At 44.4% G+C, this 24,244-nt stretch overlaps 1 protein-coding gene across 6 annotated transcripts in view; it reads right to left on the minus strand.

Moving 5' to 3' along the window:
• arvcfb (ARVCF delta catenin family member b) overlaps window positions 1-24,244 on the minus strand; it is a 125,938-nt gene that overhangs the window by 69,562 nt on the left and 32,132 nt on the right. For 4 of the 6 annotated variants that reach the window (XM_023397548.2, XM_087171581.1, XM_087171583.1 and 1 more), the window contains exons 2-5: window positions 11,441-11,599; window positions 10,868-10,888; window positions 8,288-8,431; window positions 4,899-5,539 (exon numbers count right to left, since the gene is read on the minus strand). In XM_023397548.2, the coding sequence (XP_023253316.1) occupies window positions 4,899-5,539; window positions 8,288-8,431; window positions 10,868-10,888; window positions 11,441-11,599 (965 nt within the window). The remainder of the gene's footprint in view (window positions 1-4,898; window positions 5,540-8,287; window positions 8,432-10,867; window positions 10,889-11,440; window positions 11,600-24,244) is intronic. The other 2 variants (XM_087171584.1, XM_087171582.1) reach the window with 1 other exon arrangement.

Raw genomic sequence — 24,244 nt, forward strand, 5'->3', positions numbered from 1 at the left:
CCCACCCACCCACCCCACAGCTTGAGACTTGTTTACCCTCGTTACATAATCCAGCTGGTCTCCTCTCACCATCTTTGATGTATGGCGGTTGGTGGTGCAACAGAATGGTGGCCAACGCCGTTGGTTGGCAGGAAGTTCCAGACCGAGCTCTAATTTTAATGAGTTTTATGTTAATTATGTGTTTTTACAGTTCTTCTCAGGCATGCTGAGGAAACTGATACGAGATGAACCAGGAGAAAAAACTCCTGACCGAGCAGTGTAACGAGATTCTGAATCCTCCATTCACACGGATGGAGAGAGGATTGATGGAGATGGAGTCACGCACCACTGCAGTCGAGTACAGCCCAACCAAGTTCAAAGAACCCCAACACAGACCGCCTGTGGCAAACTTTTGTGTCATGGGCACTGATCAAGAGGCAGGTGTTTTTCCAAAAAAAAAAAAAAAAAAAAAAAAGCTAACCTAAACCAAAGTGGATCTGGAGGATCAGTGCTGTTTATTTCTCTTTTAAAAAGTATTTTTTTCCCAGCTTTGTGGAGCAGTTGGACAGCCACAAACTTCTATACGCAGCCTGTAACCACAGTATGGAAGGAGGGACCAATCAGGAGCCTGATTACAGCACATCATTTGGAGAACAACTGCTGCTCTGAGGTTTTGGCAAAAAAAACTGAACTGTTTGACAGACTGTGTGGAAAAAGAAGGAAATCTTCGAGTACGTGCGCATGTGTGCACGTGTTGGTGGTTACTAAATGCTTCCTTGCGCACACCAAGATCTAAACACACACTCGCGGGCCGTCATCCAGCTTTCAACTGCTGTGGGACATTGGACATGACAAGGCAACTGGAGGCAGGGACAGGCCGTCCTAAAGAAAGGGCAGTACACAACATCAGCATCTCTCTCATTATCTGTCACACTCTGTTTGTGGCACACTTTCTCTCGCACACACACAGACACACACTTCAACACACAGATGAGATGTACAGTTGTGTAGATGGTGGCTCATTTAGATCTGTGCCGATGCGCCAGGGCTTTTGGCAAAGCAGGCGTCGCGAGGCTGAGTGATGGGAATGTCAGGATTTGCATTTAAATTGGCGCCATTGTGTGTACAGGGAGGGGTGTATTCATAGGATGTGAAAGGGCTCTCCACTGCCAGACGCGATGCTCTGAGCATGATTACAGCGGATCACTCTCCTCATGTTAATCGAGCTGCTGGATGTCCGGGCTATTTCTGTTTATCTGTGCGCTGGTCTATGTTTTTTTTTTTTCTGTTCTAAGACACAAAAGAACAGAAGAAAAGATAAGCAGATACAGATGCAGATAGGAAATGTTCACAAAGTTCAGGACTGGACTCTCTTGCTAGTCTTCCTCCCCTTCATCTTCTGTCTGTTACTTTCATCAGCCTTCAATCACAGCCATGCCTGACCCTCGTCTTTGGCGGGACCAGAAAAGGAGATTACAGACTCAGAGGAAGTGTTCACATTATATCTCTGCTGTGTTTATGAGCTCTTCACTGACTGTCTCTGCCCGAGCACGCTGCTCATTTTGAATTATGGGCAATAATTGTTTTATGATACACAAGAGTCTTTGTGGGACAAAGAACAAAGAAGAAGAAGAAAAATAAAAAAGAATAAAAGCAAAGCTGGAGTGTTTATGTCTCGCCACTTCCTAATTTCTCAGGCTGTTTTGACGGCATTATTCACTGCCAACTCTGCTTGTTTTCATTCAATTAAAAGGAGAATGACATCGCTCAGAAGTTTCTTCTATAATTTAGGGGATGCTTCTGAGAAACCTCAAACATGACAGACGGGGAGTATCATATTAAACGCAGTATTTGGCTCTCAGTGAAATCCTCTTGGCATAATCGAGGAGGGCTGAGCTGGCCAGTATCAGATCACTTCCATGGGCTGCTCCCTACAGACACCACTGGATTAGAACGAGACCCCCTCCCTCTCAAATAAGCGATGAGTGTCTTTGTATGTGTGTATTTATATCTCTCTATGTGTGTGTGTGTGGTGACTCCTAGATGCAGGTGTCCAGGTGAAATGGAGCAGGGTGCCCAAGGAGAGATGAGCCATTAGAGATTGGCTTAAAAACGCCCCTGTAGTGTGGCAGAGTTCAAAAGCAGCTATTAATCACGATGTCGTGAGCACACACACACACACACACACACAGGACGGTGCTCATGGACATTCACACTGACACACACATAAAGGATGGATTGGGATGGGGGAAGATAAAGTTAGATGCACTCACATCCAGACAGTGGAAGAGAGAGAGAGAGAGAGAGAGAGAGAGAGAGAGATGAGACAATCATATTTTATCTGTAAAAGCCGAGGACTGATACTGAAATACTATAAACCTTTATTTATCAATGTTCCGAGAAAAGTTTTAAAGTGCTTCAAAATCAAGAAAAATCGAGACTGTTTACTGACAAAACTCAGTAAACAGACAGACCAATGACAGAGTAAAAATTGCAGTCCAGACATGTAGATAAAACTAATCTCAATTAAAAAAGATGAAATAAAACAGAAAAAGTCAACAGATGAAGATAAACATGTATTTCACTGCAATTTTTTATTTTTATTTTAATTCTTTCTCTCCTTCAAGCTTTTCTAATTCCAACACATGACTGTCTGAAAACAAAACACTGGTAACACAGCTAATGACAGCAGGCCTCCATCCTGCGGGACAATAAAACACTAACGCATCAATGACGAAAGTTCATATTCATATAATTCAAGCCATTTTCATCAAACTGCGCAGCAAGCCCTAGAAGTTTCTGCATTCGACACGTATCTTCCCTTAATTTGCCGCCCATCTCTACATTGTAGATATGCGAACACTAGAATCCAAGAGTGAGGCATGCCCACACATCCAAGGAACCTCATCGTTCCCATCCGTCTGCGAACACGCGGCGGATTCCACGGCCGTGACAAAATGAGCGCCTGGTGCCGATGCATGAAGCTGTTATAGCTCTAAACATCTTCATTTTTGTCGGCGCATAATTGAGAGCTTGCAATGCCATGATAAGCTGTAAATAAACCACTTTAATTCCAAGATTCATTACGGCACTTTGGAGTCACCGCTTCCGTCTTGGAAGAATACTAATGGCTGCATGAATGCACAGGAGAGGGGGGGGGGGGAAATATGCCTATAGTGTACTGATGTTTTGGTGTTCACGTCAGCTGATAGGAGTGCAGGAGGAACGGGGGGAAAGGAGACAGAAGGAAATATTTGTGATTTATTTTCTGCCGCAATTAGCCAGGCAGCAGTCAGTCAAGAGAGGCTTCAAACGCGTGTGTGTCTGTGATTGGGCATTTCACGCGAGCGGCTGTGAGTGTGTGTGTGTGTGTGTGTGTGTGTGTGTGTGTGTGTGTCCGTCTGTGAGTGTGTGTTTTGTGTATGTGGCTGTTAGGCCTGTGTTGTGACACATGTAAGGCAGGCTACAAATTGCCTGTCACAGCAAGTGCCTCTCACTAGGCGGATGGGGGAGTGACTCATTTTCTGAAGATGTGGATTCTTATTGACTGTTTGTGTGTGTGTGTGTGTGTGTGTGTGTGTGTGTGTGTGTGTGTGTGTGTGAGAGAGAGAGATACTGTGTGTCTAAGTGTCAGAGCGAAGTCAAAAGTGTGTAAAGACATGGAGTCTGATTAGGCATCTGTTCTTCCGTGTCTCACACACATCAGTTGAGGGGCCTTTAAATTCAGCTTGTTGCGTACGCATGAACGTTTGTGTGTGTGCGTGCGCATGTGTGTGTGTGTGTGTGTGTGAGCTTAATTAAGAAGGAAAAGCGAAACTCTCGCGCTATCGAGACAGCAGCAAACCTGGATTCAGCATCACCTTTGATCATGACAAAAAACACAGACACAGATTAAGAGACAGACTCTTTCCAGTCTTCCTCTTCCTTGCCTCTCGACCTCAGCTCTCCTCCTTTTGATCTGGCTCCGGGCCCAAACATTTTGCCCACAGATTGGTGGAAAATTGTAGACAACTTGAAAATATCCATTTTCTTCAGGTCACTGCTCAAAAAGAAGTCTTTAAAACACACTTCTCACCAACTCAATGTCAAAAACCCTGCTTCAAAACACTTTTTTTCTCCAGGGTTTCCAGCCCTCCCTTTGGGTGGCAATGAAATGATCGGAAGCTATTGGTGGACAAGAGTCCACTTTGGGATCTTATTGTCGAAGGCTAACAGGGTTTTTTTCTGCCTCCTGGAGCCAGGGGTCATACTCCTCTCAACAAAGGTTAATAACTGACAAAAGCTTCCCGTCCTCTCCCACTCTCCCTCCATCCTGTTTATCCTCCCTTCCCTCCCTCATCTCATCTCCTGGCATTCCCACCTCTTTACCTCTGACACAAACACATGTTCGCTATCCATTTCCAGGAAAAGTGGCAATCAAAGGCTTGTTTTGTCCTCGCTTCCCTTCTCAAGCAAGTTGCTCAAGGAGAGGAGACATCTGTTTACTTGAGCACGGTGTAATGTAGTCTTTTTTATGGCAAGAACAAGACAAGTATTCTTTATTCTCTCTTATCTTAACAAGCCCCATCTCATCTAATGTCAAGGCAAAGTCTGTGCTCATGCATATGAACAAGAACACACTGTCCGATGTAAAAAGAAAAACATGTATACTGTATGAACTCGCACACCTTCAAGAAGTCTTCAGAAAATGAGTCGCTCCCCCTTCTGCAAAGCATTATCTCCTGTAAGCTCCAGTCGGCTGAATCTTTCAGCCCGAACACAACTGTCAGGTTTTATGTATCAACACCAGGTACTGATGTCGACAAACAACTAATATGCAGATTAATCTGTGTGCTGTCTTTGCTTTGAGGTAGATTAGCAGACCTGCATAGAAAGCAAACCTCTACTCTTAATCTTTTTTTTTTTGCATTTCTCCTCACCTGACGCGGGGTCCATCACGCAGAGGTTCCCGGTGGGTGCGACCCCGGTTGGCCCCCTGCAGGGTGCGTCGGTTGGCGGTGGAGTAGTCGGGCTCCAGCTCGTACGGCTCCTCTTCCTCAGGACCCAAGCTGCGGCGATCATCCTCCAGGCCGTACGGCTCAGGCTGGAAGCGCTCCGGCTGTGAGCGGTTCAGATCCACAGTGCTGGTGCCCATGGGAACCTGCGGCTGGGCGACATGGCCATAGTCATCCTTGCGAATAGGAAGCGTGTAGCTGTTCTCCGGCCGGTAGCTGTTGGGCAAGTAGGGGTAGCGTGGCGGTCGGAAGTTGACGCCACGTGACAGGCTGCCATAGTTGTCCGTCAAATCGGCGTAGCCGTCGTGCAGGCCGTAGTGGCGAACGTACTGGCTCTCGGGCGTCTCGCCGTATGAATCGTTGTAGGAGTTGTTGTAGGAGCGTGTCAGGGTGGAGGTCGCTTGAGGAGTGATGAAGCGGTCACCTCCGTTCTTCAGGTAGCGCCTGTCAATGGAGTCGGTGTAGCTGCCCAGTGGGGATGAGCCCTCAGGCAGGGGCAAACCATCGGGGCCGAGGGGCACCTGACGCACCGTCCGTGTGGTCACCGTCTTCACCATCTTGGTTACCTGTGGAGGGCAACAGATACATGCGTCAGATAGTCTAGCTTGTAAAAGTAAAAGGCACAAATAACCAAAAATACATGATAACTTTGAACATTACATACATATAATAACATTTGAATATCAAACTCAATGCAGTTAGTTCAATCCTATACACTTTGCAGTTAGTTTTCCTTCATTGTCTGGAGAGAACTGTGGTGCATTATAATGCTATAAAATGATATTTCATAAAATCATGAGTTCCTGAAGATTCAAGCATTATACAAGTGTTTCTCTTTTGTTTTTTTGTTTTGCATTTTATGGCTTTAATTGATAGAATCAGTGAGACAGAAAGGAAATTCAGGGAGCGAGTAGTGGAGTGACATGTAATAAATGGTCCAGCCAGCCGGGAGTTGTACTGGGGACTCATTACTCAGGGCATATGAGCCCATGTGGTATGTGCCCTAAACATTCAGCTCTAACCCCATATACAGGTGTTTTTACAAAATTTCATCAGTCATCCATTTTAAATTCTACTAACAAAAGAACACTGGCTGCACTCAGGGAGGAACCTCTTCTACATTGGAGGTGGTTACTAACTGATCAATATCCAATCGTACGACCAGTGTCACCAGTTAAAAACTCTTCACACGTGCTCTGACCTGTTGACAAATATTGTCAGCCAAAAAATGCTGCATATCCACAGTTAACTGTCTTGGCCTTAACTGTCAGCCTCCTGGATTGTGTTGTAACTGAGCCATCTTGAAAGTGCTACAGCTCCACTGGACCTTGAATCCACTCTGTCCCCAAGAGGGGCGCATCACACTCCGTAGCAGGTAGACTGTGATAACCAGACCTGGATGCATCTGTCCCTCACACTCACCTCGTCCTATTGCTAAATAACTCCACTGGCTCCGCTGTCACTGAAGGCCGTCTGACTGGAGAATTGCAGACAGCGACTCCCCTCCCTCCCTCAGCTCTCCGCCCATACAGAAACCAATTTGCTGCCCAGTGAATTCTGCTGTGGCCGATAATTGGCTATTTTGTCCGCGGCTATAAATTCATCTTCAAAATTAATGAGGTTGATGAAAATTAATCGTTGTCTGCAGAGGTACAGGTCTGATGCAGTTCATGTTGTGCCTGACAAGGTGTTGCATAGAGGTTCATTCCCCCTTGATCAGCACAGTTCGACAGTCTGAATTACATGGGGAACAGGAGGAGGGAAAAAAGAAACACCACTCCGCTCATTCCTGTTTCTGATGGCTTTAATTTTTGACACCAACCCTCTTAATTGTAATATGTTTTTTTATTTTCCCATCTAGGCCATAATTTTAATTTTAATCAGGAGCGAGCAAAGGCATGTAACAATATCAAGAAACCACAACGAACCATTAACCCTCGCTACAGAGGAGGCTGCCAAGAGCAAACGCACAAACCACATATCCGTTGTTCAACACGCCATCCTCATTAACTTGGTTGAAACAAATAGAAATTTTCACTGTCCTTGTTTCTTGATTACTCCCTGACTGTGAGCTACATAACAAAGCCTTTTTCAGGAGTGCCAAGGTTTATTTCCATGTTTGGAGTAATTACTGAGTAATTTACGTTTGTTTCTGAAGCAGTTTTGCCTTGGCTCCGCATAGTTAAAAATAAAGAGCTCATTTGCTTGATTCGCATTAGCTAAAGCTCATGTATACCCTTCAAATAGCAAGCTCACGTCCGTCCTCTTGATTCACAGTGGTAGACCATGGCAAAATCATATCATGGGCCCTAACTCTGGGATTCAAGGGGACTGCAGGGGCCAGGGCTGAATGTCATACCCCTGCATGTGCTCATAATAAATGCCATTTGTGAAATAACATTTTCTGCCTTCCAGAGAGAGAATAGTGTCAGGAGGCTTTTGTTCATATCTGGATATTCAAATTTTATTTACAGTATCATCATATTTTATTCTGTTCTGTTCTGGCTGTCAGCGCTGAGAGGAGAGCACGGTGAATGCTACAGCTTCCCAGCCTTGACATGCCCAGCTGCCTTGTACTAACACAGCTTTTTAGGTGATTTGCAAGGGCTGCAAAGGGAACCATCACACAGGTTTCAAACATTCTTTGATGTATGCTCAAGTTCACAAGGCGTTAAACAGTCACGCAAGGGGAAGTGAGAGGAGGCGAGGGACCTGCGTTTCAGAGGAGCCTCTGAAATATGCTGAAGCGGGGTAAACAGAGCTAAAAGAGAATTGCTAAAACTGCGAGAGTGAGTGTGTGACTGTGTGTACACGTAGAAATACTTGTGGGAATTCTACATGTTGGGATACACCATAGATTCGTATGTGTTTGCACATGTTTGGATAATCACGATTGTAGTGAAAAGTGTTTAGAGCGACCACAGGCAGTTAGACACAGGAGTCAACTGTTTACCAAGCTTTTAAAAATGGAGGGAAAGGCAGCAGGCGTCAAACTGTCCACTTTACGGTACTGTAAAAAGGTTTCACAACCTCTGCGGCATTCAATTTATTGAGAGCTTAAATGGACACGGTGGCCGGAGGTTAGTGGGAGAGGATGAGGTAGTAATTCAGGTTTTTAAGCAGCCTGTGATTGTGAACCCTGCGATTCATTTTCCAGCGAAGATGACAGGAGTAGAAATTGTTAGTTTCTCCACAATGACAGCGAAGTCAAAGTGGATAAATGTGGGCCTCTTTAAAACGTGACGTTAAAGGGAAAATGCAGGCAGGGGGAGGGAGAGCACAGCAATGATCACACAGGCATCCGCATCCTTTACTGGGTCTGTCTCGGACGCGGTGGGACTCGACACGGAGACCGGGGTGGGGGTCCGGGTGGCAGGCCTGGACTCCACCAACAAGTTGTCAGTCACTGTCACGGGGTGGTAGGTGCAGCGGGTGATGGTTTTGACCACTTTGGTAACCTGGAGTTGGAGGGATGAGTGGGTAGAGCTCTCAGCAAAATGCTTTAGATTACATATTGCTTGTAAGTATATGCGCCCCTGTTGTTTCAGCTCTGTAATGGCTTGTGGGTAATGACACAGCCCCTGCATATACCGAAGCTACATGGAGCTGTGTGCAATTTGAGAGAGGTTAGAGTGTTCTTGCTGTGCTCCAGAAACTATTTTTAAAATCAGCTTGCAAAGTCTGTCTGAAATAAAAATAAAGTAATGCACTTAGAGTCGAAAAGTTTATGTTCTTTCTCCTTTTCTGTTCAACAGTGACACTTCATTTCTCACAACAGTTGTACCTGATGGAACTACCACTTGGCATTTTTTTTGAGAAGTTATTAACTAACTCCTGCCCACTGAAGGCTGGCTCCCCAGTGTGTGCAGGGTAGTGAAAGTGCTTTTTATTTGTTTGTGTGGTCTGCCTCGACTCTCATTAGCTCACATCCAGAGGAAAGAGGAGGAATGGTGCTTTTATTGGCCGAACTCAGCTCTTCCTCCGACACGACTGGTGTTCCATTCAGTGTGTCTGCCAGCAGGAAAAAGAGGGCTGGATGATTGCCAAAGGGAAGCATGGCATGCTGGGACAGGAGGACGGTCGTGGATCTAATTGAGCGTGTGCATGTGCTCGTACACACACACACACACACACACGCGTGCGCACAGTGAAGTGGTCCAGTTCCCTTTGAGATGCATTGATTGCAAACATAAATAGAAGCAGCAGTTAATCTGCTAATGAAAGGCCATTCATACTATAGTTGTTTTCTGATCGTACATAAAAACCTCACACTTTGATTGAAACTTACCTTGACCCCCCCGCACAAACACACAACTGAGTGCACAACATGACTCCAGTCCGTCTTATGCAGTAGCTCAGTCATGGTGCCAGTTTTTATGTTCCTTTCCCAGTATCCTAACTAGTAATATAGCTGATACTAAATCAGCTCCAAACATGTTTACCACCGAAAAAACTTTTTTTGCCTGCAAATCTGGAAGATGGGAGAAGCTTGAGTGTTTCATCTTCCAGCAGTCAGATGGGGGATAACCATCAAGGGAAAGGAGTGCGTTAGCATTAGACAGTATGGCAAGACTTTGGTTCAAAAGAACAGATAAGCACATAAATAAAACTGTGAGTTGCTGCGAAACAACGAGAGAGACATAAAGGGAGAGGGGGGGGGAAAACAACACATTAAAGTGAGTCAGAGAGAGGAGAGACAGAGAGGGGGAAAGTGAGGGAGACACGTGGAGGGGCTTCTTTTGTGTAAATTCTCAGCTGGGTCTGGATCCATTTGCCGCCGCAGAGATGTTGGCTACCAGAAGTTCACCCCGAACATTAATCTGCTTTTCTCCCCAAAGTGGCTTCCCTCCTCCCAGCAGGGCGGCAGGGCCTTTCGAAAGAGTGTCCTTCCTCTTCCCTTCCTCAGCAGCAAAGCCCCTGATTAGCGCAATGTTTCAGTGTAATATTTTACTGCATGCGTTTGTGCGTGTTACTCCAAAGATATTCTGTGTGTGAATGCATGAAATCATGTGAGTGTGTGTGGCCAATCCCCTTGCAGTAAACAGGCTGGAGGGCAATGGGTCCTCCCTGATGAGGGATTAGACCAGGCTTTTTAATTACAGTCTCACAGTCCCTGGAGTAGGAGCTCCACACAGCGCTCTCCAATCCAGCAGCAGCCGACTGTACTATAGCCACGTTTACATTCGAATCCCCAGCAAGATGTTGCAATATAAGGTTATCATTGAGGTTATGTCTCCAAATGCAGAGGCAAAGGAAGAGTTTCCAACCCCCACACCTCACCTCTCAGATGGTGTAGACTTGCTGGATTTTTTAAAAGGGACAAAGAGTGATGAATGAGAGTGCTGCTGTACATGTGTAAAGATGACTGTGGTGATTCTGTTTTCCGTTTAAAACAAAGAACCAAACAACACAAAGCTACAACAATAAAAGCTAACTTTTTTCAAAGTCTCTGACATTGTATTTCCTGTGACAGCGATTAATAGTGTAGCTTCATGATTTAATTGTTAAATTACGCTACGATTAAAGACACTATCTCATATCATAACACTCCTAGGGGGATGTAAAATGTGTTATTGGTGCTGAGCAGTGCTATTTTGCACCTCCAATAACGTTAATGAGGGATGTTGAAAGATAAAATTTCCAGGAGAGAATGAAACAAAGAGAGACAGAAAGAAAAGACCATGCAGAAGAAATGAGAAAGTAGAGAATGACTCTCATCCCAGGAGGTGGAAGCAGCAAGCGGTGACTTTAAATACTTTAAATTACAAACTGGAGCATTATTGGGCTTGTGATGAAGCAGACTGTGTAGCACACTGCTGCTGTAGCCTCTATGGGCACACATATAAAATGGTGGCGTGGTGGGAGAAGCCATAGTGGTATAAAATTCCACTCACCTTCACGTTAGTTGACAAATCCTTACAGAAAAACAGCAGAACATAGCAGAGGACGAATCAACAAAGGCGTTTTTAAGAAGCACAAAACCAGGAGAACACCAGGGGAGACGGCTCATAATAACACAACAATCAAATAAATAAAGCCATGAGAGGGAGATGAAACCACTTTGGGCTGTAGGTTTATGGGATTTAGAGTTCTTAAGGATGGAAGTCTGGGAGTGCAGGTGCGGTACTGTGCAGTTTGGAAGCAGTGATCTATAAGCATCATTCAAAGCAATATTGAAATGGATCAAAAGGACTTTTGCAGCTAAGAGCTCATTGGGATCTCTGTGCCACAACGACAACACTACAGGGGAAATATCAGTTCTGTACAGTATGTTAACATATGGACCATCAGTTCTACCTGACATTTTTTAACGGTTAACATTGTCTAACATCAGTATAATATGAACACAGCTCTATGTACGTATGTACTCTTTTTTCTGGCATGTATTCATCACTTTTCTGTCACTCACTTTACTGTATCAGTCTGTCTATGCACTGCACTACGCTGAGTGCACCTCTGCCTCTTACCTTGGTTTCTGTGCGCCGTGTGGTGCCGTCATCAGAGGTGACCACTGAGACGTGGGAGGTGGGGGTGCCAGGGTCTTCCTCTATGGTGACCGTCTCCTCCACCACCTCCTGTGGCTCCTGCATCATGGCCAGGGATGTGGCGTTACTGGGGCTCTGCTCCTGCACAGATAAGAGGGGAAATAAAGTTATACAAACAGGATTTACTATTGGCTTGATTTTCACATTCAATTGTTAAGACAGGTAGGAAAAGAAAAGCACAATTTCCAGGTAATCTTCCATTAGATATATGACAAGATGAAACTTTAATTGGGCCACTGCAGCAACAAATGATATTAGAATCCAGCAGAGAAAAATAGAGCATGAATAAGACGTTGCAAACGAAGGGTATTAAATATAATGCCACCCATAATTTGCAATGAGACACTTGAGCATCAGCTTGAGGGATAGAACGTGTGAAACACAGAACATGAATAATAAAGTGTGGAAAATAACTGCACTAAAATATACTGAGATGAATGCAGTGTTTCTAATATAAAAAGGGGCATGAAAATAACTGCAAAAATAATAATGGCTCCTATATGACTAGTGACAATATTTAGAAAATACATCACTATTATACATTGTTTACCGTACACATATACAGTATAACAAGACGAAGTCAAAACCTAGTATATGGCTGGACAGCATGTGGCAAAGTGCAACATTGGGGACATAGTTGAAATCTGTAGAACTGTGGGAACGCTGTTAACAACTGACATCCTGTCCTATTTGCATTCATCCTAGAGTCAGCTGTTTCTCTGTGGTCACATGTACAGTATTTTACAGCTGAGCTCCCAATGAAGCTGTTTTCATTTCCATTTTTTTCTGTTTCTTCTGTCAGATAATAGAAAAGGTTTGAAATAGAGACAGAAACATGGTTCATTACGACTACATGTTAACTGCCAAGCTGCCGCTTTGCTGCTAAAGTCCTGATTTTATAACAAAATAGTCTGACAAAATCACCAAACACAAAAGTTAAAGACAAAAGGCTGTGCTGTGATGTCAGATATATTTACTGTAAAATGTTCACTCAGACAGAAATTTAGAGTGGCAGAATATCTTTCTTGTTTTGTCTTTCACACAGCGCACAATCTCTGTCTGGGTAACAAACTGCAGCTCCGCCTCTCTGCCACTCACTGAACAGAGCAGACACAGAGAGATGTGTGCCAAAAGACATTTGTCCAAAAAGCCACTAGATTTGTCACTAGGAAGCTGTTTTGAAAAAAGTCTCTAAATTTAGCGACAAATGCAGTAAGTTGGCAACACTGCAGGCTGTAAACGAGCCCCTAATACAAACTGCCTGTGCCAATTCATTTTGAAAGGGCAACAGCAAATGGGGAAACTCCAGCACTCCAACACAGGCGGTCAGTAAGTCAGTCAGTCAGTCAGTCAAAGACATTTGTATTCACAGGGCTGGCCCCTCTGTTGCAGTCCAGCCAAAAAATGATTCATTTTGTCAAAAATATGCAATTCATCCAAGTAGATATTTACATTAGTTTTGTACAGGTCAAGCAGATTTTCATGCACATTGTCCAACTTTTCAAAAAGAAATGTTAAATATAGAAAAAAGCAGTATTGGTACTCCCAGTCCAGGTACTGTCAGAGCCACTCAGGTGCTCATCATCCCAGCATCTCCTGAGGTTGCGTTTAGACAATCCTCTCAGACAGAACAGTGGATATTGGGCCGTTCTTGCAAATGGTTAAGGTTCGGCAACTAAAACTTAAAAAAGGTTGTAGAAAATCTGTGACAGTGGGCAAGAGCACAACTTGTTAAGGTAGGGGAAAATCTTGTTTATGGTCCAAGAAACCGAGCTCTCTGGAGTAAAAGTGGGACACAATATATAAACCCCTCCAGCACCGCCCTGATCCCCACAGCCTTACTTCCTCTCGCCTTGCTCCATAACATGACTATGTTCCACAGAGCAAAGCTTAAAAACAGCCCTGAAAATAATGCATCTGTAAGCACACGCGCTCTTGACAGCACCCATATAGTATACAAGCAGGAAACTATAAATATATATATAATATATAAATATAGATTTTTTTGTTTCTAGTCCTGACAGTCCATGATTTATTTGGCCCTAATATTATATCCAAACACTGCAATGCAGGGTAGCTAGCAACTCTTCACCTCTTGAGACTTCAAATTGAGTTAAAGCTTCTTTCAAGGCAAGCAGAAGCCTGGAGGACTGTTTTTGATTCATATTTCATTGGGAGACCATGAATTTGAAGAAAACGTGTCCATGGGCTAAAGATGAAAGTGAGTATATAGTCCCCCGTACCCTACCTGACCCTGCATGAATGCATGAGAAAAATGTGTTTCTCGCTGCATTTCCTGCTGATGTGAAACGATATGAAGTCCGTGGTCGGAGGTGCAACGCCTTGGCATGGCCCACCGCTGTGCATGAGTGTGACAAAATTACAGCTCTCGTGATGGAGAGAGGAAGGAAAGCATATGAGGCAATCACTGATAACCAAAAGACCATGGAGCCAAGCAAGGGAGAGGAAATCAAAGGTAATGGAGAGGGCGGAGAGGGACACAGCGGGAACAGAACAGTGTATTGGGAAAAGAGAAACAGGGAGTTGTAGAACCATACCATAAGTATGACCATACATATTTTTTTCAGGTTGTTTGACATCACTTTTATTGTGTGCACTTACTGTTTCTTTACCTGTCTAGAGGACATGTCATTTTATTCATAGATATGACAAAACAACAACCAAATTTATGTGTAAAATGCAAATTTTTTACTTTAAATTGACTTTAAATGACCCCTTTTAATCTTAATCAAAAGATAAAAGAGACAATGAAAAACATTATTTTAACTATTAACCTCTGTTAACCTCATCATTTTTAACTATTTGCAAATTCACTTCACATAGAAAAATGTGAGGTGCCCCTTATCCACAAAAACAATTTTTGTCTGACCAATCACACCCAGCTGCAGCGTGACACAGAGTGAGGGCCGAGGAGACAGCGAGGAGCAAAAGTTTTTTTTAGTCTCCACTGTGTTTTCTTGAAACACTACAAGTGGCGCCTTAGACTTGCTTGTTTTCTTCACATCTTTGAAGACACTAACGACTGAACAATTCTCCATTGATTGGCCGGCTCCTCTCAGGCTTCAAAGCTCCTCACAGTCCTCATTGATCTCCAGTCCTTCTTGCTGATCAGTCAAAAGTTTGCACTTTTTATGCTGAGGATATTTCCCCCTAATCCCACGACTCTCCAGCCTCTCCATGTTCCTGCTGGGAAAAAAGACCTGGGCTCTTGTTTTTGTATGTGTGCCTCATCTCCTTCAGCAGCACAAAGAAAATGAAAACATTCTCTATTTACCTGCCGCACTCTATCCACTAACTTAGAGTCAATTAGCCCTCTGAACTGAGCTGTGTTAGGTCATTACACTTGGAGAAAGTCCCATTATTGGGGTTAATGACTGGGAAGACTATCTGCTGCATAGAAAGAGGCGCATTTATTTACACACAACCGTTGCTGAGCTGAGGAAAAGATATTCTTTACCACTGACCTCAGGCTAAACAACACGACTCTGCAGCAAAGGGCCTTATAATGGTATTCAGAAAAGGTCAGTGCTCATTATTTGTCTCCAATCAACAACCTTGTTCTGTTCGATTATTTATGTGAGTTACCTTTGTGACTCTGTGTACACCTTATTTAGACGAGTCTGTGAGTTTGTACAGCATCCATTTAAAATGTCCAATGTTTACAATGCCAAGGGAGAAAACGAGTTCACAGAAATGCAAGGTCCACTGAAAATATAAAGTCAGAATGTGCGAGGTCGTTCCAGGTCTCTGGTCACTCATTGGCCACCTGTTGCGACTTGACAGATAATACAGCTGCTTCTTAAGTTGTTCTGATTTGTTTTTACAGCACACTTTTACACCACATGAAACATGCAGCCCTGCTCCACCCTGTCATACTGCTGCAGATAGCATTCTTCCATTGAAACTCAAAGACGCATCTCTCCTCGGCATTGAATTAAGAGAATTAAGCCGTGTGTGTGTGTGTGTGTGTGTGTGTGTGTGTGTGTGTGTGTGTGTCCATGTGCTTCTAATTGCACGTGTGGCATGATTTATCCGTTCCTCTTCAGTACAGATACTGTTTACCTCCTCGGCTCTCTGCGAATGAAATCTGGACAAATTAACTGCATTCCTATGACGTTTCATTCCTTTGAAGTCTCATTGGGTGAACCCAGACATGACACCGTCGTCCAAACAGGAATATAAAATAACAGCAGCAACAGCCTACACTTGTTTAACGTAGCACTTGGCGAAGCATTGGACAGAGAGGAGGGAGGGATCCTAGGAGGCTCGCTGACAAACTGGCTTCTTGATCCAAACTTAATGCGGTGCCTCTCGTTCACTTTCCGCCGCTCTCTCCCTCTCGTCTCTGCGTGCACTAAGTGAGAGTGTGGAGTTGAACTTGACGTTACAGCCCCCTAAATAAATGATTAAAAGCCGTCTGGCCATGAGCTAGCAGGGCTGTTTGCCAGTCCGGGGGGAATACGAGGCTGATTCGAGGAGTCGAGGAGACTCAGGAAAGCATATCCTTTAGTCAAGGGCAGGAGAAGTGGAGCACAGTGGGTTAATGGCTGATTTCAGAGCGATGAATGATAAAGTGGCAGGAGGGTACGGCAGAGAATGTGATAAGGGAGGGGGAGGAAGTTTGCACATGCAGATCTTGTGGTAATGGTTTGTATTAGCCGGTAGAATAGTGGTAACCTCTAAGTTGGATGAAGGAGCTTATGATCTGATGGTTGCAGAGTAAAATTCTCCAATCAGCTGGATCAGAGAAACAAGGGAAAAGTCCCTCTCAGCTAAAAACGACGCCAGGATTCATTGAGCAGAGCACTTCAGTGCACCTGTTCCCGGGAACAACTGTGGATGTATTGACCAGAATGCCATGAAAATGTGAAAGCATGTGTCAGCAAGAGTCAAACCTTGATAAAGAGGATCAAAACATATTAAGAATACCTGGTAAAGAATCAAAACGCAAGATTTTATAAACCCAGGCAAGCCAATACACCTTAGGGTTCCTGAGCCCAAGTAAATAACAAAGCAACAAGAATGTTTCTCTTGCTGCCTAGCCTAAAAAGCCTTGCCAAGAGCTGGACCCAACTTCTGATGAAGGCTTGCGAGAGCTTTGCCTGTTAAATCTCCACTGTTCGTCCAGTGATAGCAGAGAGGCTGTGGTGTTGAACAGACAGGGATTTGACTCTGAAGGAGGCCGGAGGATTTGTGCAACCTGCACTTTATTCAGCTTTGACTGGCAGTATCATGAAGAGAGTTTGGTGGATAATGAAACCTCATCTTCCTGATCAGTGCCTCCACACAGGCTGACTCCTGAATGGATTAGGCTTGGAGTGTGCTCGTACAAAGGAAAGAAGATTTCATAACCCTGTTTGCTACATTACAGGGAACTACAGGAAAGCATTGTGTATGTCTGACCAGGAAAGAGACTTAAGAACTCGAGCTCTTAGCAATGTCCAACACAATCAATGCCTCCAAAAAACAATGCCCTTGATGAGAGTCCTAAAGCAATCTCCCGTGGATTATATTTCATTACAATAGATCATGCAGGGACACACAGCTCCTTAAAAGCGACTAATCTCGACTGTAATGGATCGCTGTGCTCTGAAAAGCAAAGAAGGAGGAGTAAGTGGAATACAAAAGCGAGAGATGAAGTGATACAGCGGTGTCAATTAGCATCAGGCCTGTTATCTCCCATCAATCCACACCCATTCATCATCTGTGTTCAATAAGCTGCTCGGATGTTGTCTGAGGATGGAGAGATAGAGTAAAATGATGGAAAAGGACAGAGCGTACGCTGATAAGGGGCTTTCCTTCCCCTCGGACAGAATCACAACAAGAAAACTTCAGTTGGAGTTAAGAGAATGAGTCATCACTGCAGGAAGCGTCCAAGGTGTATGGTTTAGATAGCACATGGATTTTACTGATGTTGCAGTGATAGTGTTAATACTAAAAGAGTAATGTGGAGGAATAATTTATATTTTCTGAACTTCTGTCCATCAGAAAACTTTTCAAACGTTAGATACTGACACACTGAGCAAGTTAATTCTGTCATTATATTAAAGTGGCTATTCGTAAGTTTTCTCTGCCGCTGAATGTGGTTTCTTGCCGGGAGCAGGAGTCGGCGATTGTCGCTTGACAAGAGGTTCAGCCATCTTTGTCTTTATAATACAAGAGGTTATAATACTCCCTCTGAGCAGCGCTACATGTCCAGGCCAGACTGGAGGCCACACTGAGTCGCTTTCAGAAAGTGACGAGACATTAGCATGCATTGGCGTTGCTTTCCACCACTGCAGACAGCTCGAGTGAGTGAAGGAATCAAATTTGATGCCGAACTCGCAACGTCTCTTCTAGTAAACAGTAAACAGCTGTTAATGCTAACGCTGGCTCTGTAGCAATAGTGAAACTTACAAATAGCTCCATAAATTGACAAAAAGAGTGATCCTAGCAGCCCAGTGGTCAAGATGCACGCTGTACAACCACGACGTCCTCAGTCGATCCCAACAGGGGACCTTAGTTCTAATTCCTACCCCTTTCTCGCTTCCCCATGTTTCCTGTCTGTGTCTACACTGTCACAGAAAGATAAAGAAGAAAAACTTAATCATATATTTCTAGAACATTGGTAGTAAAACTCTGGTATTTCATTGACAGCATTTTCAAATTCGTTCCAATATGATGCCTAATTTCTGTATCAATATCAATAGTGCGTTTTTCAATACCTTTGCTTGTGGAATACAAACATGTCTTTCAGCCTCATATAAAGTGAAGTAATAACTAGCACCAGTCTCTAGGTTGCACATACCAGCATTTATAAAATATCTTTTAATTGAGCTTAACTTTTAAAACCAGTTGAGAAGTCAAGAGAGACAATGAAAGAGAGCTAATTATCTGTAAGGGATGGTTTCTATGAATAGCACCGTGTTTCCTTTTGTCAGCTATTACAGGTGTACATGAGGACAACATTTCCAACCACAGTGAGGAGAAATTAGATCTGTAGGTCTGAGACGGAACACAGTGGGAGGGAGGCGGCGGTTACTGCGGCTGAGACAACAGAACCTGTCAGATCCCCACCTGGTCACGCATACCGTCGTGATCAGAGTCACCTTCCTTCCTGATACACACATACACGACACGACACGCTCAGTCTTAGCCTGACCCCTGTGCAGTGACTAACAGGATTTCACTGCAGAGTCATGCCAGCAATCATTACATGGCTCTTACACAATTAATCCTCCAGCAAAGATCGCCTGGCTAACCTTGGGTCGTCCAATTTTCCATCAGGCCCTTCTGTTTCTACCACCTGTCCTCTCGGTGGCTCTGCACAGCGAAGAATCACATGATGAAGCTCAGCAGAGAGCGAGGAAGCGTGTGAGAGCCTAGTGCACTTGGGTTGCCCGTAAAAAAAAAAAAAACAACAACTGTGAAATGTGGCCATGTGATCCAAACATCCAGCCAAAACAAGGCTTGTTTGTGGGATGAAGCAGAGGCAGAAGGGAAGTCAAGTAGAGGAAGGGGAACTAGAGAGGCTGACAATGCATGGCAAAGGCCCAAAGCAGCATGCTCTCCCAGGGTAGAGAAGGAGAAGGGGGGGGGGGCATTCAGTCACATCCGAGGCCAGCCAGGCAGACCTCATCTCGGTTACACCCGGGGCAAACATCCCAACTCTCCGGAATGATTTGGAGTCCAACTGACCTGGTGATGGGTGTGTGTGGTGGTGATCTTTGTGTATTTGTGCATGCTTCAATTCTAAAATATCCTCCCGGTCAACAGTGTTAAGGGGTAAAGCACACATAAGCAAACACAAGTAACTTGAGGGGAGAGGGACAAAGTCCTGATGATGCAGCTGGGAATGATGGGACCTTAATCTCTCCGTCTCTGGTGACTGATCCTGGGCCAAATCTGGCCTTCTCTGCCTCTCTCATCTCTTTCACGCTTGGCCTCCTGGTTTCAGACGCCTCCATCATTTCCCACCCTAGTCCTGCTTTTTCTACCTCTTCCCAGAAGCCCCCGTCTACTTCCCCCCTCACGCCACCTTCTGTCTACGTGCCCTTTTGTTCCTTAGCGCCTAGAGACAGGACAAAAATCGAGTTAGCCAAACCGCTTGACAGGCTCAAACCCTCAAAGACAGAGGCCAATTCCAAGTCTCAAAACAACAGTCCAAAAGAAAAAAAACAAAACCCTGCAGCTAAAGCTTGATTGCTTCCTGACTGGCCATCACGAATACATTCTCCCACTGCAAACGACTATCTAGCGACAAATGGAAACCCCATGTCGACCCCTCGGCAACACTCGACACCACCTTAATCTCTGCAAAGACTGATATCCTCATTCAAATTTGGCCAGCAGATGTTTTGAAACCTTGGGTAATTTCTTACATACGACATCAATTATACGCCATACATACAAACATGGAGTCACATACCACATGTGTTTTCCTCACAATTCAAGGCCTGAAGTCAAATTAGGTGTCAAACACGCAGAAAGTCACTCTCAACAATGAATTCATGGTAGCAATAAGCAACTCGAGCAGCAGGATAAATAAGTTGTGCAGATTTTCAGTAAGTAGCCTAAGAGAGAGGGAGAGGGAGAGGCGGATAAATAAAAAACAAAAGGAGGAGAAACCACTCGGAGCCTGTAGAGTAAAACTAAAACTATGAGCCTTGGAGGGGGGTCGGCTTCACGGCCCGGGGTTTGATTATTTGGACAGCGGGTGCGGCCATGAGAGAGAAGAGAAAAAGAAGAATTCATCGCTGTAGAGGCAGATTAGCGGTAACTGGCTGCGGTCGACGGGTGGTGGGCGGGGTGTGGGGCGGTGGTGGGTTTACCGTGATGGCGTAACGCTGGGTTCCCGGAGGGTGGGTGGGTTGTTTGCAAGTGCCCCTCCCCTCGGCCTCTGGATCGCTGTCAGCATGACTCTGTCGGCAGTGGACCGGTGATTGGAGGGCTGGATTGCAGTGTGTGGAGGAGGCTGAGGGACAGGCTCTGCCAGAAGCTCAGTTCATGTGAGGTCTACTGGAGATTTAGGGAGTTGGAAAGGGGACATATGTTCCACTTCCTGTCAGGCAACCAGTGCAACACTTATTGTCCCCCCGACACCCTTTCTCCAAAAAACTGTCTGCATGTGGAGCCGCAGGGTCTCCTATTTAGCAGAAATTTACCCCCCCCCCTTCCTCCCTCCCACCATCTCTGGCTTTCTTTCTGTCTCTCTTGTGTAGAAAACAGTAAAGCCTGCGGCAGTTATAATGGAGGACTACTAACAGGCTTAGCAGGGTACTCGCACTGTTTTAGGAAAGATACTAAATGTCCTCCTGTGGGACTTCAGTGGAGGAGTGTGTAGGGGATTCTCTACAAGAAGCAGGATGTCATCACAACAGAGCCATATTTCTCAGGAAATGCTAAGAGTTCTCAAACTGTTTTATGTCGTGAATTCAAAACAGACCCGATGAACTTGTTTGGCAAAATTTGTGCTTTTACTTCCAAACTCTACAAATGTCTATCTAGCCCCTCAGGAGAGGTAACAGAAGTGAGACTGAAACCTGTGACTGCATTCGCCCTAATGAATTCTCTAGTTAGAACATTTTGGACCAAATTAAACTACTCCTCATCTTGACAAGAAACCCCCATAACCTACTGAAGGAGCCCCAAGGCCCCGAGGCACCTCGGACACCACTGAAAGTGTGCTCTGGAAAACTGTCACTGCACATATAGATAACACCACGCAGAGCTAACGCACTCCATCACAATAACTGCGAAATGCTTTTCAAATATGTACTCAGTCAGACGTGATTAACCCCCCTCTGGGGACACTTTTACGGCCTTGTGCCAACCGCCTGGTAAAAGATTGGGCTCATTTTGCGGGCAATGGCAAGGCGTCAGAGCCAGAGGCGGAGGACAAGGCGCAAGAACTGGCCGATGGAGAAATCCCTTCCAATTTACTGCTAACCTTCAATGGTTCGTGAGATAAGGTGAAGCCGGATGTATATGTCTCCCATAAAGGAGCCATTGTGCAGTTGGATAAATCTATCAGGGGGCTTGAGCTATGGCCCAGTTTCTTTATTTATTGTTCTCAGTGTCAGATGAAAAGAAATGCGATATTACATCTACTCTGCGCTGCTCTGCTCAGAGGGCCTTGTGCAGTGCATGTGTGTGTATTTGTGGGAGCACTTGAGTAGGTGTGTATAGGAGCATCAGGTTAATACATTTCCCTCTTACTCTGAGTGCTTCCATGTGGACAAGACAAATCTTCAGATAGATCATTTAACTGACACAAAACTGACTGATTTATTACAGGAGCATTCGCTTGTTTGTGCTTTAATCAGCCTGTCAGACTTCTGAAGACCAATACACAGACATTTTAGCATCAAAGCTTGATAGAGACTAGTACACTAAATAATACTAATCATATTAAGATACAATATTGATCAGCCAAACAACAATTTCATATAAATTAAACTCTGTAAAAAATGTCCAAATATCATAAATTCCCCAGAAAGCCACAGATAAACAATTAACAATGATATAAATGAACGAAAATTAGAAAGAAATCCACATTTCGGAGGCTGGAAACAGGGAACATCTGGCATTTTGTTTGATGAATGAATTTAACAAATCATCAAATGACCAAAATTTTTGGAGAGTGATTGGTTAATTAACATACTTATTGTTTCATCACTGGTATCAAGTTACATCCACACCAATACATTTTAGTTTTAAAATGCATCTCTTTTGCTGTTGATGTTTACGCCTGTGGTCCACGCCACTCCGGACTGTTGGAGACTTGTAGAAACTCTGCTGACCCCGTTTTAGTTTGAAAACTCCACGGACACCTTTGTAAATGATGACGGAGACACCCACGTACGCCTCCTGATTGGTTCTCATCAGTCACAACTACCAGTGGTGATTGCTAATTACAAGTGTTACTGACCTTGTTGTCTTTGCTAGCAGCTATTGTGCAGTTAAATTCTGCATTTTAACACCAAGACTGCCTTTGTTCTTCCTCGTTCACAGTATTTTCTTCAACTAACCAACTGCAGAGTAGGCAATCTGCTTCCTGTTTACACTGCCACGTGCATGCCCAGTGAACGGTCATGTGTGTTAGTGCAGACGGAGATCATTTCTGGTAAAGAGCTACAACCATCGTCTGGATGGAAATTAGTGTGGATGTAGCCTCAGTCTTAATCTGTGTATAAATACGGTCATTATTATAATTTCATGATATAATTATATATTAAAAACACTTCCCACCATCAGACAGTCAGATCAGTTAGATAGTGACTGAGGGCTGAAGTCCTCTGCACAAACACAGTCCCTCAGAGTTTGAGCAGGTTGGAGCCAGAGCTGACTGTTAATACAACCACAGATTTGAAATCTGTGGGTCAACTGGAGTACACACACACACACACACACACACACACACACACACACACACCATGCCCTCTACATCACTCCAAAACAAAGACAGAGCTCCCTCTCATCTCGCAACGTTGGAAGTGAAAAACAATGAGTCTGAGTCTGCACAAAGCATTTTTCATGACGAGGCTCATAACAGCAATAAATGTGAGGGAGAGGGAGAGAAAGACAAGGCCACCGTATCTGCACATTACGAATTCCACTGGAGGTAAAACTGGCTAAATTGGATCTGAACAGGATTTGTATTGGTTTGCTACAGATGAAATTGTGTTGCAGTTAAGATTTTTAATCAGAGATTAACAGCACCACAAAAAAAAAAAAACAACAGCTCATTTACAAGCTAATGGAAACAAGTCTACCTGATTTCCTCTGAATATTGAGTAGGGGATAAAAATGCAGAGAGACAATAGACACGGCCCTCACTCTGGTGCTGTGTGCCTGTCTGTGTGTGTGTGTGTGTGTGTGTGTGTGTGTGTGTGAGGCTGGGAGAGCAAGAGAGTCTTTTAAGCTCACTTTCAAAGCTGCGAGCTGATCATGAATATTTAAAACGAGGCAGATATCTGAAATATAGTTTTGGTACTGTGCCTTTTTTGTTTTGCATGCTAAATTAGCAGAGAGCACATTTTCGGCAGGAGCCACGGCATGAAAATAAATAACATCTTTAAAGCTGTGGCTCATTCACTAAGAAGTTTGGTTTTCACTCCAAACATTTGTCGAATGAATTAAAAAATATCAGGAAAACGTATTTGGAATGATCAGGAGAGCACTCCAGAGAGTATATGTTATGAATGCAGAGTAAAACCTTTTGGCTGGATCCAAACTGAAAACTGCTGCACTGCTGCATAAGAAGGATGGGCGACTGGGTGGGTGGGGGTGGACGTTGTTTGTTTGTTTTTATGGTTGGGTGGGTACAGCTAAGTTGAATCTCACTATCTAATAGAGTCATTCCAAAACTGTGACATTAGATATGAGGGGGCATCTCTTTCTTCCACTCAAGCATTAGCACTTGTTAAATTGTATTTCTGTGTCATGCACTATTCATGCTCTGGGTCTGTGTTGTGTTGCTCTGCAGGTGGTTGGGAGGAAGAGGAGGATGCAGATGAAATATGGATTATCTCCTCTCAGTGTCTGGCTAAGCCCCACTTTGCTGGCACCCCTGCTTTTCAATGTAGCTCCCCTCCCACTCAGCCAGCCAGCTGCAGGCCTAGCATCTGTCTGCTAACCCCCCGCTCAGCCTTTAATCAAGCAAACACACACACACAAACATCTCTATCCATCTCCCCCCATAATGAAACACACACTACCCCCCCC

The sequence above is a fragment of the Seriola lalandi genome, unplaced genomic scaffold (genome assembly GCF_002814215.2).
Source record: "Seriola lalandi dorsalis isolate HSWRI2012SDOR001 ecotype SW California unplaced genomic scaffold, Sedor1 jcf7180002054883, whole genome shotgun sequence".
Taxonomy (NCBI): Eukaryota; Metazoa; Chordata; class Actinopteri; order Carangiformes; family Carangidae; genus Seriola; species Seriola lalandi.